The 13,201-nt window shown below is 29.2% G+C and overlaps 1 protein-coding gene and 1 long non-coding RNA gene across 2 annotated transcripts; both read left to right on the top strand.

Moving 5' to 3' along the window:
* Positions 1–3,037: 3,037 nt before the first annotated feature.
* LOC105777294 (ankyrin repeat-containing protein BDA1-like) lies at positions 3,038–3,826 on the top strand. Its single transcript, XM_052622536.1, has 2 exons — positions 3,038–3,460; positions 3,578–3,826. Exons 1-2 carry the CDS (start codon positions 3,038–3,040, stop codon positions 3,824–3,826), a joined length of 672 nt encoding a protein of 223 aa, XP_052478496.1.
* A 6,991-nt stretch (positions 3,827–10,817) lies between these two features.
* Positions 10,818–12,954, top strand: LOC105777295 (uncharacterized). The gene is made up of 3 exons (XR_008190237.1): positions 10,818–11,633; positions 12,195–12,382; positions 12,921–12,954. It is a non-coding gene; the product is annotated as an uncharacterized LOC105777295 (long non-coding RNA).
* The last annotated feature ends 247 nt before the right edge of the window (positions 12,955–13,201 follow it).

Genomic DNA, 13,201 nt, shown 5'->3' with positions numbered 1-13,201 from the left:
CTTAAAAATATTTTTTGTGGCGCTTTTTAAAAAATGCCGCTAAAGCCCCAAGCATTAGCGGCGCTTCTTCAAAAACGCCGCTAAAGGCCCGAAAACTAAAAAAAGACATTGTTGTGCTTAGGTTTTTTGCGGCGCTTTTCGGAAAACGCCGCTAATGCTCATTTTTAACGGCGTTTTTTGGAAAACGCCGCTAATACTAGATCTTTAGTGGCGTTTTTTCTAAAGCGCCGCTAATGCTTGATTTTTAGCGGCGTTTTTTATCCAAACGCCACTAAAAACGCCGCTAAAAGCCTGTTTTGGTGTAGTGTGGGTTTATTTCCCATTAGGTCCTTCACCCTTTCGCACCTTTCCATTTTGGTCCTTATTTACGCATTTTATTACTGCTCGAGCCCTTAAATTTTATTTTTATCCCAATTTGGTCCATTTCGTTATTATTATTATTTTCTAGTTATGATATGATATTTATACTTTTATATATATATATTTATATTACTATTATTATACCATTAGTTTAATATTATTGTTATATTTTTATTTTATATTTTCTTATTTAAATTTTGATTATATTTGTCTTATTGTTATTATTATTATAATTATTATATATCTTTATATCTTATTATATATATATATATATATCTTATTATATACACATATATGTATATATATACTTATCTCTTTATAAACCTTTTTTAGCTTATATATACATACATACTCATATATTTTATATATATTTTATAATTTGTGTATACATATATTTATATCTACATACATATTTTCTAAATTTTTATAAGTATATATTTATATGTACATACTTATATGTGTATATTTTACATATTAAAATACATATATTTTATATTTACTTTTTATTTTTTAATTCACATATATTTTTTCTTATATGTACATATACATATTTTTATAATTTATAGTTTTTATTAATTTTCTTTGTTATTAGTATGGTTTTACTTGATGTTCATTTATATATTCACATGTCCATTATTACCTTTATTATATTCTTTAAATGCTTCGATTTTATTTGTTTACTCAGTTGATATTGTGTATACATTATTGATTTATTTTTATTCATCTCTTCATCATTTTTGTTCTTGCTCATGCTATTTATATTTACATTATTGTGATTGTTACTCCATTACATTGATTTTTACCTAGATTCAAAAAAGGAAATTTTAAGCAATGCTCGGTATTTGGAATCTTCGAGAGAATCGAGCCCTAACGTATTGGGTTCCGATTTTCTTCGTTGAATCTAAAATAATCGAGATTACTCTTTAAATAATAATAATAATAATAATAATAATAATAATAAAAGCTTGTTATTGAGGATTCGATACGTTGTGGCCTAACGCATTGGATATGACACATTGTTTTCTCGAGACGAGGGTTTTTGCTAAAAATATGCAATATTCAATGTTTAATATTTTGAGAAATTGTGCCCTAATGTATTGGGTTGCAATATTTTCATCTGACGTAAACGATTGAATATCCTTTTAAATTTTATTGTGCGAGTTTGTTTTAGACAAACTCATTTCGGAATAGGTAAAATATCGTACCCTACTCATTGGGTGTGACCTTTTCTCTTTCTGAAATGAGAGAGTCTTAACGAGTAATTTGATTTATATAAGTTTTAAAACAAAGGATCGTATTTTAAATCTCTTCAAAGTTTTCAATCTTCGACACTAAGACACTAATTAATCAACTAGGTACCAATTTTGGGCGTTATGAGGGTGCTAATCCTTCCTCGAGCGTAACCGACTCCTGAACCTATTTTTCTAAATTTCGCGGACCAAAATTGTTGTTTTAATAAAATCAAACCGTTTATTAAAAACAACCACTTTTCGAGGTGATCCAATCACACGTCATTAAAAAGGATTGGTGGCGACTCCCGTTTCTTTTTTCAAAACCCAAGTCGACCCGTTTTTATACAAAAAAAATGGTGTCAACAAATATCATATTAATATTTACTTTAAAATTTTATGAAACACCATGAGTGAAAAATATTATGTAACAAGTATACTTATTAAAAATTCATATAAAAGTAAATTGATGTTTTGATTATAATAGTAAAATTAATTATTTATTGTGCACTATTATTATTATCAATTTTTTATCATATAGAAAGATAAAAGATATCCTCATAAAATATATTTTTATATAAAAAGACATTTTAATTTTCACCAAAAAAAAAGACATTTTAATAAATTTATTTATGAATTAGTGTTGGTCTGGTCTGTGGTATTAAATCAATAAAATACTTAAACTAAGTATGGGTAGATAGCATCCCTCAAAGTTTTAATGGGTTCTAAATTAAATTCTATAATAACATATAAAGTTAGAAAAGCAATTAAAAATATATGATCTGTCAAAGTTAGATATGCTTTTCATTTTTCTTTTCTTTTTCCAATTTCTCTTTTTGGTAGAAATTAATTTGAGTTAATTAAGCACTAACAACGGAAAAAAGGCTACAGCATCTCATAACCTCTATAATAACATATCGTGTGTTACTCCGTAGGATTAGATGAATTTTTTATTAGAATGCCAAAACAAATTAAATTCCTTCGTCAACTGAGAAAAAAAAAGAAAAGAAAAAGAAGAAGTCATAAGAACCAAATGAAAGTATAAATTCTTATATAAGCACCTTTGAAAGTGGAAGCCTCTCCCACGTTTTACACTAAAAGTGAACCGTAGCTCCAACATGAAGATAAGCACCTTTCGATGGGACTGAAAAAAATACACTTCTTATATAAAGGAAACCATCCTCCTCTTTCTTCCTCACACAAGGGAAGTAAATTAAATTAATTCCTCTAAGTGCTCTTTAACCCTTTCAATTTTTGCCTCCTATTGTGAAATTGTTCCTTGTTTCAAACATGGACCAAAGTTTCAGAACAATTTCTCGTACGGCAGATTTCAGTGAATTGTATAAATTGATTCAAAGTGATGGAAATGTTTTGAGGAGCTTCGATGAAGTGGAGTTTATCGAGACTCCTTTACATGTAGCTGCAAATGAAGGGTGCATCGGTTCGCAATGGAGATGATGAAGCTGAAGCCGTCATTTGCTAGGAAGCTAAACCAACAAGGTTTGAAACCCATTCACCTTGCATTGGAAAAGGGGCATAAAGAGATGGTGCTTCGTTTCCTACAAATGGATAAAGATCTTGTTCGTGTCACAGGGAAGAATGGTGAGACTCCGTTGCACTACATTATTAAAGTTGGAAACCATGACAGTCTGCTGGAAACATTTTTGAAGGCTTGTCCTGATTGTATCCGAGATGTTACAACTGAGAATCGCAGTGCTTTGCATATTGCAGCGGAAAAAAAAAGGTTGGATGTTCTTCAGATTTTAATTCGAATGCTTAAGAAGAAGGACTATTATCAGGAAGAGGTAAATAGAAAGGACGAAGATGGCAACACTGCATTACACATAGCTGCTAGAAATAATCAAACCGTGGTTTGACTCATCCGCTTTAATAATTAATATTAAATAGATTCTTTTGTACTCCATAGCCATGGTTAACTGATTGTAGTTTTTTTTTTTTTTTTTTATCTTAAACTATCAATTAAACAGATGCTTAAACTACTATTAAGTAGCAAGGCTGATAAGCATGCCACCAATCAATCCGATTTAACCGCACTGGGTGTTGCAGAGCAACATAATAACAGAAAGAGCATCAGAATTCTGCATGGTTGCTTTATTCCAGGAGTTGCAGACATTAAATCTAAGTGGGAGAAACAAATCGTCAAGTATACCGCAAAAGCATCATCAGTAATTTTTGACGATTTGGATAATATATCAAGCGATGACCGCAATGCCTAACTAGTAGTTTTAGGGCTGCTTCTAACTGGAACCTACCAAGCCACTCTTAGCCCACCTGGTAGTGTTTTGCAGGGTGACGATACCTCATCACCAGGGAAATCAGTACTTGATCGAACTGATTTTCTTCTTTTCTATATTCCAACCTATGTTGTGTTCATGGTAACCTTTTTCCTAATACTAGCCCTGCTTAAACCTTTTCCCCATGGTTTGAAGAAAACAATTCAAGTACTACTTGCTTACTTCGCAATATGCTTCGACCAATCGATATCTTTCATAGCCCCAACAGATTTTGCATTTAAAGTTATATGGGAGTATTTTAGCTATTGTTTTTTGTTTTAACATTGGTCATGTTTTACAGTGATCGGGTGTCAAAACTAAGTGTTCCAATTTTGGGATGTTGGTTAACTCCTTCACAATTGTTTCAAGTAATTCCTGCTGATGCTGACTCAATACTGTTACTATTAGCAATTAACGGATGCTGGTTATTTCTTTTCGTAAAGGATGATTTCTGGGGAGGAACCATTATAGTTATGGGATATTGCTCATACAGTATCATGGAAGTCGTCTTTCAAGGAGCACTTGCCATTTGGATGCCGGAATTGGCATTCTATCTTATCCCCTTGGGATGTTGGTTTTTTCTTTGTCTATGTAGATTTTTCTTCAAACAGTGTTGTCAACGTTGTAGCACTTAATGTTTGCAGACTTTGTATTCCAATCTATTTGTATTATGCTTATTTATTATCCATATTCTCTTTATGTATCTTTAATATATTAGGAATAGAGTTCGGAATTAAAAAAAATCACATGAATCACGGGGTTAGCTGAGATGATAATAATTTCTCTTAATTTAACCAGTAGTTGAAGGTTTTTTTTTTAAACTTATGTCTCTCGTATACCCCTTAATGGGCCTATAAAATGCTAGTGAGTCCAGTAAAATATAATCACCTAAGGCTTGCCATACATTATTTAAGTTTAAAAAAATGAATTTTATGCAGCAATAATAGTATTTTAATTTTAGGATATAAATCTAATTTTTAAAATATAAATAATTAAATAATATAAAAATTTTATTGATTAGGGGTAATTTTCCATACATTTTAACCTACAAAATAATTAACTAAATTAGATACTATTTATTATAAATTAATTATACGATTTAAAAGTTTTAATTATTAACTAAATTACATTAAGAGTCTGGAAGTCCAACTCTTCGTCTATTAATTGTAGAGTTATTTAGTGATGAAGTTAATCCACCAAAAATACCATGAGTGAACTCACCATAATAAACCATTACGAAAGCTACTGAATTAATTTTTTTGTCCAATGACCTTATCATACATGTTACCCTTATAGATATCAATGTTTCCTTTATATTAAATCCGTTAACCTAATTCGATCCATTTTCATTTCATCACCATTATATCTTCCACAATTAAAATGATCATTACGCATTCTAATACTGATAAAACCATTTCTCCCCCAAAAAACGACCCATGATTATGCTTCATTTTCATAATACATACAATGATAGTAAGAGAACATCATTTACTCTTTTATTGAACTATGATTTCACTATTGTGAGTGAAGTCATACCATACATAAGTCATGTATCCAAAATATCATTGTTCACCTAATGACATTGAGAGTAAATGTTTTCAATACATCAAAACACATGAGTTATATAGACATAAGAATTCACTTACACAAGATTTAAGTAAATCACACCATAAACCTAATAAGTAAATAAATCTCTAAATGAATCTTTTAACCATCCTACAACCCAAAGAAGGAAAGTTATATTTTAGCCAATAAAATTACATTCAATTAATTAAAAGAAGATTTCACAGGTAAGAAGGTTTGGATGAATATGAAACAAGAAGAACAAAAGAGAAAAGGAAAAAGAATTGTAGAAAAGAAATAAATAAAAGAAATTAAAAGAATTTTATAATTTTATAGGATCATGACTAAATTGAGCCAATTAACAGAGGCAAAGTCAAAAATTCTTTTTAGGAAATCGAAATTAAATTGTAATTTTTTCGATAGTAAAAATGCATTTTCATAATTTGAATAGCCTATATTTTTATAATTTTAAAGTATTAAATAATAATTTTATTAATTTTAGGGGCCAAAATATAATTTTACATTTATTAATTTAACATTTTAAAAATTTAAAGAAGTTAAATGAAAAAATTTCATTTTAGAGAGGTCGGGTCCTTACATTTAAAAAGTTTGACAATGTTTAAAAATAATTGATTAAATAATTAAATTATGATATATAAAATACATGAAATATATAAACTCATTGATGGTATTATGATACATGAAATACACAAGTTTAAATTGTAATAAAATTTATAATTAATTCAAATGTAACGTATTTTTATTTTCACGTATTATTATTATTACAATGTCAATTTTTTTGTATTAATAAATATTCAATTGAGATTATAGGACAAATAGAATAAAATAATTTACAGTAATCCATTATTAATATTGTGAGATATCTCATTTCAAAAAAAAATTGTGATATGTAAACTATAAATTTTAAATACTTTTAAATAATTAATATAAATTATTTGTAAAATTTAATTTAATATATATCATATTTATCTTTTATAATTACTATAAATGAAGAAAATTCATACCCAAACTCGCTTTCAAAAGCTAAAATTTTAATTTAACTTGAAAAGCTATCTATTTACTACTGCTTTTGGTTTAACAATAGTTAATTAAAATGAATGATAGTTTTATACATATATATGGAGAGAGTAATTTACTACAATTTAACAAGAAAAACACAATGCAATGAACAAAAATGATTCTTCAAATAATAAGTAAATAATATGCATATTACCACTTAAGCAAAACCATCTTTTTTACAATCATCACTCTAATGCTTGATTTATAGTACTAAATCTTTTCTCATCTGTTCACACAGCTGGCTGCCATTTCTTTAACCTTTTGACTATGAACATATCAGTGATCAGAGGGACACTTCAATTTGGATAATACAAAAACTAATATCAATAGAAGAAACAATTTCTTAACCTGAACACTACACCAAAACAGACTTTTAGCGGCGCTTGGACAAAAAACGCAGGTAAAAATCGAGCATTAGCGGCGCTTTATGGAAATCGCCACTAAAGATCGAGCATTAGTGGCGTTTTTTGAAAAACGCCGGTAAAAATGGGCAATAGCGGCGTTTTTCGAAAAAATGCCGCAAAAAACCAAAGCCCAACGACGTCGTTTTGTTACCTTTCGGGGCTTTAGCGGCTTTTTTGAAAAAGCGCTGCTAATGCTTGGGGCTTTAGCGGCGTTTTTGAAAAAGCGCTGCTAATGCTGAGGGCTTTAGCGGCGTTTTTTGGAAAAGCGCCGCTAATGCTGGGGCTTTAGCGGCGTTTTTGGAAAAGCGCCGCTAAAAATATTTTATCTTAATTGGTTTATTTATATTAAATAAAATTCAATTTATTTCTAATTGAATATTTAAAATCTTTAGAAAAAAATAATGATACGTAGAAATAATTTGAAATAAAACACATAGAAAAATTAAAATACTATTATTTAAAATAATTTTAAAGTTTTTTGGGTACATGATTCTTGATTGTTTTTAATTTATTTATTAAAATTTTCTTATATAATCATAAAAGAGATAGTATTAATTTTAAAATATTGAATTAATTTTCACTATAGTTTAGGGTTTTTGGTTTGGGGTATATGATTTATTTAAGATTTAAGGCCTGTTTAGGAGTTACTATTTTAAGGTTTAGGGAGTATGGTTTTAGGGAGTATGGATTAGGTTTTAGGGTTTAAGGGTTGAGATTTAAGGTTTAAGGGTTAGAGGGTTAGTGGTTTAGGGGTTAGACATTAAGGGTTAATAGTTAGGGATTTAAGGTTTAGGGATTCAGGGGTCGAGTTAGGATTTTGGGCGTTTAGATTAATTTTTTTAATTTATATTTTAAATATGTTCTTATATAATTGAAAAGAGATGATAATAAATTTATTTAGGGTTTTGGTTTAGGGTATATGATTTATTTAATATTTAAGGCCGATTTAGGAGTTCATATTTTAAGGTTTAGGGAGTATGGGTTTAGGGATTATGGATTAGGGATTATTGTTTAAGGGTTGGGATTTAAGGTTTAAGGGTTAGAGGGTTAGAGGTTTTGGGGTTAGAGGGTTAGAGGTTTAGGGGTAGACGTATTAGGGGTTAAAAGTTAAGGATTTAGGGGTCGGGTTAGGGTTTTAGGTTTAGATTAATTATTTTTTTAATTTATATTTTAAATATGTTCTTATATAATTGTAAAAGAGATAATAATAAATTCGTTTAGGATTTTTAGTTTAGGGTATATAATTAATTTAAGATTTAAGGCTGATTTAGGAGTTCATATTTTAAGGTTTAGGGAGTATGGATTTAGGGAGTATGGATTAGGGTTTTAGGGTTTAAGGGTTGAGATTTAAGGTTTAAGGGTTAGAGGGTTAGGGGTTTAGGGGTTAGACATTAAGGGTTAATAGTTAGGGATTTAGGGTTTAGGGATTCAGGGGTCGAGTTAGGATTTTGGGCGTTTAGATTAATTTTTTTAATTTATATTTTAAATATGTTCTTATATAATTGAAAAGAGATGATAATAAATTTATTTAGGGTTTTGGTTTAGGGTATATGATTTATTTAAGATTTAAGGCCGGTTTAGGAGTTCATATTTTAAGGTTTAGGGAGTATGGGTTTAGGGATTATGGATTAGGGATAATTGTTTAAGGGTTGGGATTTAAGGTTTAAGGGTTAGAGGGTTAGAGGGTTAGAGGTTTAGGGGTTAGATGTATTAGGGGTTAAAAGTTAGGGATTTAGGGGTCGGGTTAGGGTTTTAGGTTTAGATTAATTATTTTTTTAATTTATATTTTAAATATGTTCTTATATAATTGTAAAAGAGATAATAATAAATTCGTTTAGGATTTTTAGTTTAGGGTATATAATTAATTTAAGATTTAAGGCTGATTTAGGAGTTCATATTTTAAGGTTTAGGGAGTATGGATTTATGAATTAGGGATTATGGATTAAGGGTTTAGATTTAAGGTTTAGGGGTTAGACGTTAAGGGTTAAGAGTTAGGGATTTAAGGTTTACTGATTTAGGGGTCGGGTTAAGGTTTTGAGTTTAGATTAATTATTTTTTAATTTATATTTTAAATATGTTCTTATATAATTGTAAAAGAGATAATAATAAATCAAATATATTGAATTTATGAGTATAGTTTAAATTATTTAAGAGATATATAATAGATAGACTTTATATGTATTGAATGGTTAATTTAGGTTTAAGGTTAAGGTTTACTTGAGATTTGTTAAATGATAAAATTTTATACAATTAATTAATGCTTTTATATTAGTTTAAATAGAATTAATAAATAAGTTAAAAAAGTAATAGATTGATATGGATATTTAGGTATAATTATTTATTTTGGAGAGGACCAAATTATAAGGAAAAAATACAAAAATAAAAATGATATAGATATATAGGTAATTATTTAATTTGGATAATTCTAACTTAATAATTAATTACAGTCATTTTATCAATTGTTTTCTTATTAAAATATACAATATTTATTTTGAGAGTACTTGGTTTTTTATTTTATAAAAAATCAATTTATAAAAACAAAATAAAAATTTTAGCATAGCAAAACGGCGTCATTTTGTTGAAAATGAAATAATTTTTTGTGGCGTTTTAATGAAAAACGCCGCAAAAGATAATAAATCAATATATTAAAAAAATTTAGCATAGCAAAACGGCGTCATTTTGTTCAAAAAACGCCGCAAAAATAAATCAATTTATAAAAAAAGCAAAATAAAAAATTTTTATCATAGCAAAACGGCGTCATTTTGTTGGAAATGAAATAATTTTTTGTGGCGTTTTTATGTAAAACGCCGCAAAAGATAATAAATCAATTTATTAAAAAAAATTTAGCATAGCAAAACGGCGTCATTTTTTTCAAAATGAAATAAATTTTTTGCGGCGTTTTTTATAAAAGCACAGCAAAAATAAATCAATTTATAAAAAAAAATAAAAAATTTTTAGCACAGCAAAATGGCGTCATTTTTTCAAACTGAAATAATTTTTTGCGGCGTTTGTCATAAAAAACGCCGCAAAAGATAATAAATCAATTTATTAAAAAAAATTTTAGCATAGCAAAACGGCGTCATTTTGTTCAAAACGAAATAATTTTTTTTGCGGCGTTTTTTATAAAAGCACCGCAAAAGATAATAAATCAATTTATTAAAAAAATTTTAACTTAGCAAAACGGCGTCATTTTGTTCAAAACGAAATAAATTTTTTTGCGGCGTTTTTTATAAAAGCGCCGCAAAAGATAATAAATCAATTTATTAAAAAAATTTTAGCTTAGCAAAACGGCGTCATTTTGTTCAAAACGAAATAATTTTTTCCGGCATTTTTTATAAAAGCGCCGCAAAAATAAATCAATTTATAAAAAAACAATAAAAAAATTTTAGCACAGCAAAATGACGTCATTTTTTCAAACTGAAATAATTTTTTGCGACGTTTTTCATAAAAACGCCGCAAAAGATAATAAATCAATTTATTTTAAAAAAATTAGCATATCAAAACGGCGTCATTTTGTTCAAAACGAAATAATTTTTTTGCGGCGTTTTTTATAAAAGCGCCACAAAAATAAATCAATTTATAAAAAAACAAAATAAAAAATTTTTAGCACAGCAAAACGACGTCATTTTTTCAAACTGAAATAATTTTTTGCGGCTTTTTTTATTAAAAACCCTCAAGTTTACAAACATACCGTCCTTTAAAACTTTTAACTCAATGCCCATTGCTATTTTTTCTTCTTCCCTATATATATTTTTTTCTGATGAGACTCTTAATCGTTACATACAACAGGTCTCTTCTTCCCTATATTTTTTTTCTGATATTATATGTGTATATATATGGAGTAGCAAAGTTTTGATTTATTATGGTATGGGGGGTTTTGATTTGTTTTCTAATAGGAAAAGGAAATGATAATTGACAGGAACTTTGTGATACTAGGAGGAGAGGAGGGGTTCCAAATGCTCGTTGATGCCTTGGTTTGGGATTCAGATGCCTTAAGTTGATGCATATTGCATCATGTTCCTTCAACTGGCCATGCTTGTCTTTGGGTATCATGGATCACTTAATCTCCTGGGAATGTTAAAATCAGAAGTAACTAAAATTTCTTATCCATTTTCTAAGCATTTTCAGCTGTGTGTGTGTGTTTTTTTTTCCGTTTCTATTGTAAATCTTATAGGCAGAGAAGGTATTCAACCAGGGCACGTTTTTCAAGAAGACTGTCAAATATGTTGGAGAGCCAATGACCCACTTGGAATCCACTTGAAATGAATTGAAGAGGAAATAATGTGAAGAAGATGAAAGCCGGGGGGGAGAAAAGGAAAAATTATCACTTTATTAATTTTTTATTTTTGGTTGTTGTCGTTTAAAGGTTGGAACATGAAATAAACGCCGTCTGGTAATAGCTGTTGACTGGATTTGCTTTTTAATATTTTTTTCCTGTGTGGTTGACGCTCTAGGTCGGGATTTGCACTATTTCTTCTTCCCCAGTGCTGCTCTTCGTAAATCAAAGTTAATGAAGATTTACTTAGATTTCTTCGTTTTCGTTGATTATATCTTTGAACGCAGATTCATAATTAAATATCTTCGTTTTCGTTGATTATATCGTTGAAGAGCAGCTGAAGAAAAGCCTGTTACATGTCAAATATGATTACTTACAAGTGGCAATTCAGGAGGGGCACATAAGCAGTTGTAATTCTCTTGTAAAGGTCTATTACTGAAAGCTAGTTTATATTGTTTCTGCTGTCACCATTTATCTACCATTTAATAAAAATACATGGTAGAATATGTACCCAATTTTCTGCTTTGCGGATATCAAGTATGCTTCCTTCTGGAATTCAAGTGAAGCAATGTTAAACTAAAATATGAAATATGTAGAACTTTAGGCGTGAAAGTTCACCTGTGTCTTGATTTTGCTATTTTTTAGAATTCTAGCAACTCTCAAATTTAAACTACTAAAGTATATTCACTTGTAGTCTGGATTGGTTATCTGGATCCTGGTCAATGACATTGTTTACATTAGCATGAAGCACTATTAGTTAATCCTTAATACTGAAATCGAGAAGTTTTCACTGTTGTTTAGTCTCAATTGCATGTGGTCGCTACTTCTCTTCCTGACTGATAATTGTAACTTTGTTCTATTTTATTTTATAGCTGAAAAACCAACCTTGGTTCTGTCTGATAATTGTTTTACAAAGTTATATAGTTATGTCCTGGTTTGGTCTTTATATAATGGCTTAGCTGTGACTGAGATATTGGTTTTAATGCAGCAATTATACCAGAAAGCACTTGCTGTCAAGTCTGCAATACCACATCCTAGGATCATAGGAATAATTCGTGAATGTGGTGGCAAGATGCATATGGCTGAGCGTCAGTGGGCTGAGGCAGCCACAAATTTCTTTGAAGCTTTCAAGAACTATGATGAAACTGGAAATCAGAGACGTATACAATGCCTAAAGTATGATTATTGTCTAATATAGTTTTTCACATTTTCTGTTTGATGCACGATCCTCCTTTCTCTTTCATTGGTAGCATAATATTTGACATGGGAGCTGAAGCTCTTTTAGCCTACTGGTTTAATCCCATTATAGCACTAGGGTGATCACCCGTAACAAATGTTTAAAATGGATTGCATTTCTCTGAACATGTTTGAGGGGTACTTTGAGGCAAAAGGTTCTTTTATCAAAAGTGACATAAGCAATAAATAATTGCTACTAAAGGCATAAAGTTTGAGGACAGATTGTAATATGGAGGAAAATGAAGAAAATCCCAGTCAGTGAGATCTAGGGGAGGAAAAAAAAAGAGAGACAAAGTAGGGATAAATTTGGTTGGAAAAGAAGAACACTATCCTAGAGTAAAGATATTGCAAATATTATTAGTATCTTATCCAATAAATAAATCCTCGTATGCCTTTCATTAAATCCACTTGGTCTTGTCTTTTCCCCAATTAGATAAAGTTTCAAATTTATCTTTTCATCTTGTGGGTTCATTTCCAGATACCTTGTTCTAGCTAACATGCTGATGGAATCTTGTAGCTGAATGTTCTATCATATATGTTAGATAATACCGTGTATATACATGCTCTGAACTGATGACATATAATGGTGTTATTGTTTGCTAGTCTAATTTATTAAATCTTCACTCTATTTTTTTATATATATTTAGAAATGAGGTATGATGTTTTAAACATATGACAAGAAGTTTTAATTTTTTTAATATACTTGTATTATATATAGATATAGATATATGTATGTATCTAATATACCCATGCTAAATC

This window comes from Gossypium raimondii, chromosome 10, assembly GCF_025698545.1.
Source record: "Gossypium raimondii isolate GPD5lz chromosome 10, ASM2569854v1, whole genome shotgun sequence".
Classification (NCBI taxonomy): Eukaryota; Viridiplantae; Streptophyta; class Magnoliopsida; order Malvales; family Malvaceae; genus Gossypium; species Gossypium raimondii.
This window is presented reverse-complemented; position numbering and strand designations above follow the sequence as displayed.

Coding starts and splice junctions, on each gene's coding strand:
- LOC105777294 (XM_052622536.1), top strand. CDS start 3,038: ATGGAGATGATGAAGCTGAAGCCGTCATTTGCTAGGAAGCTAAACCAA. Junction 3,461..3,577: donor CTAGAAATAATCAAACCGTG/GTTTGACTCATC, acceptor TCAATTAAACAG/ATGCTTAAACTACTATTAAG.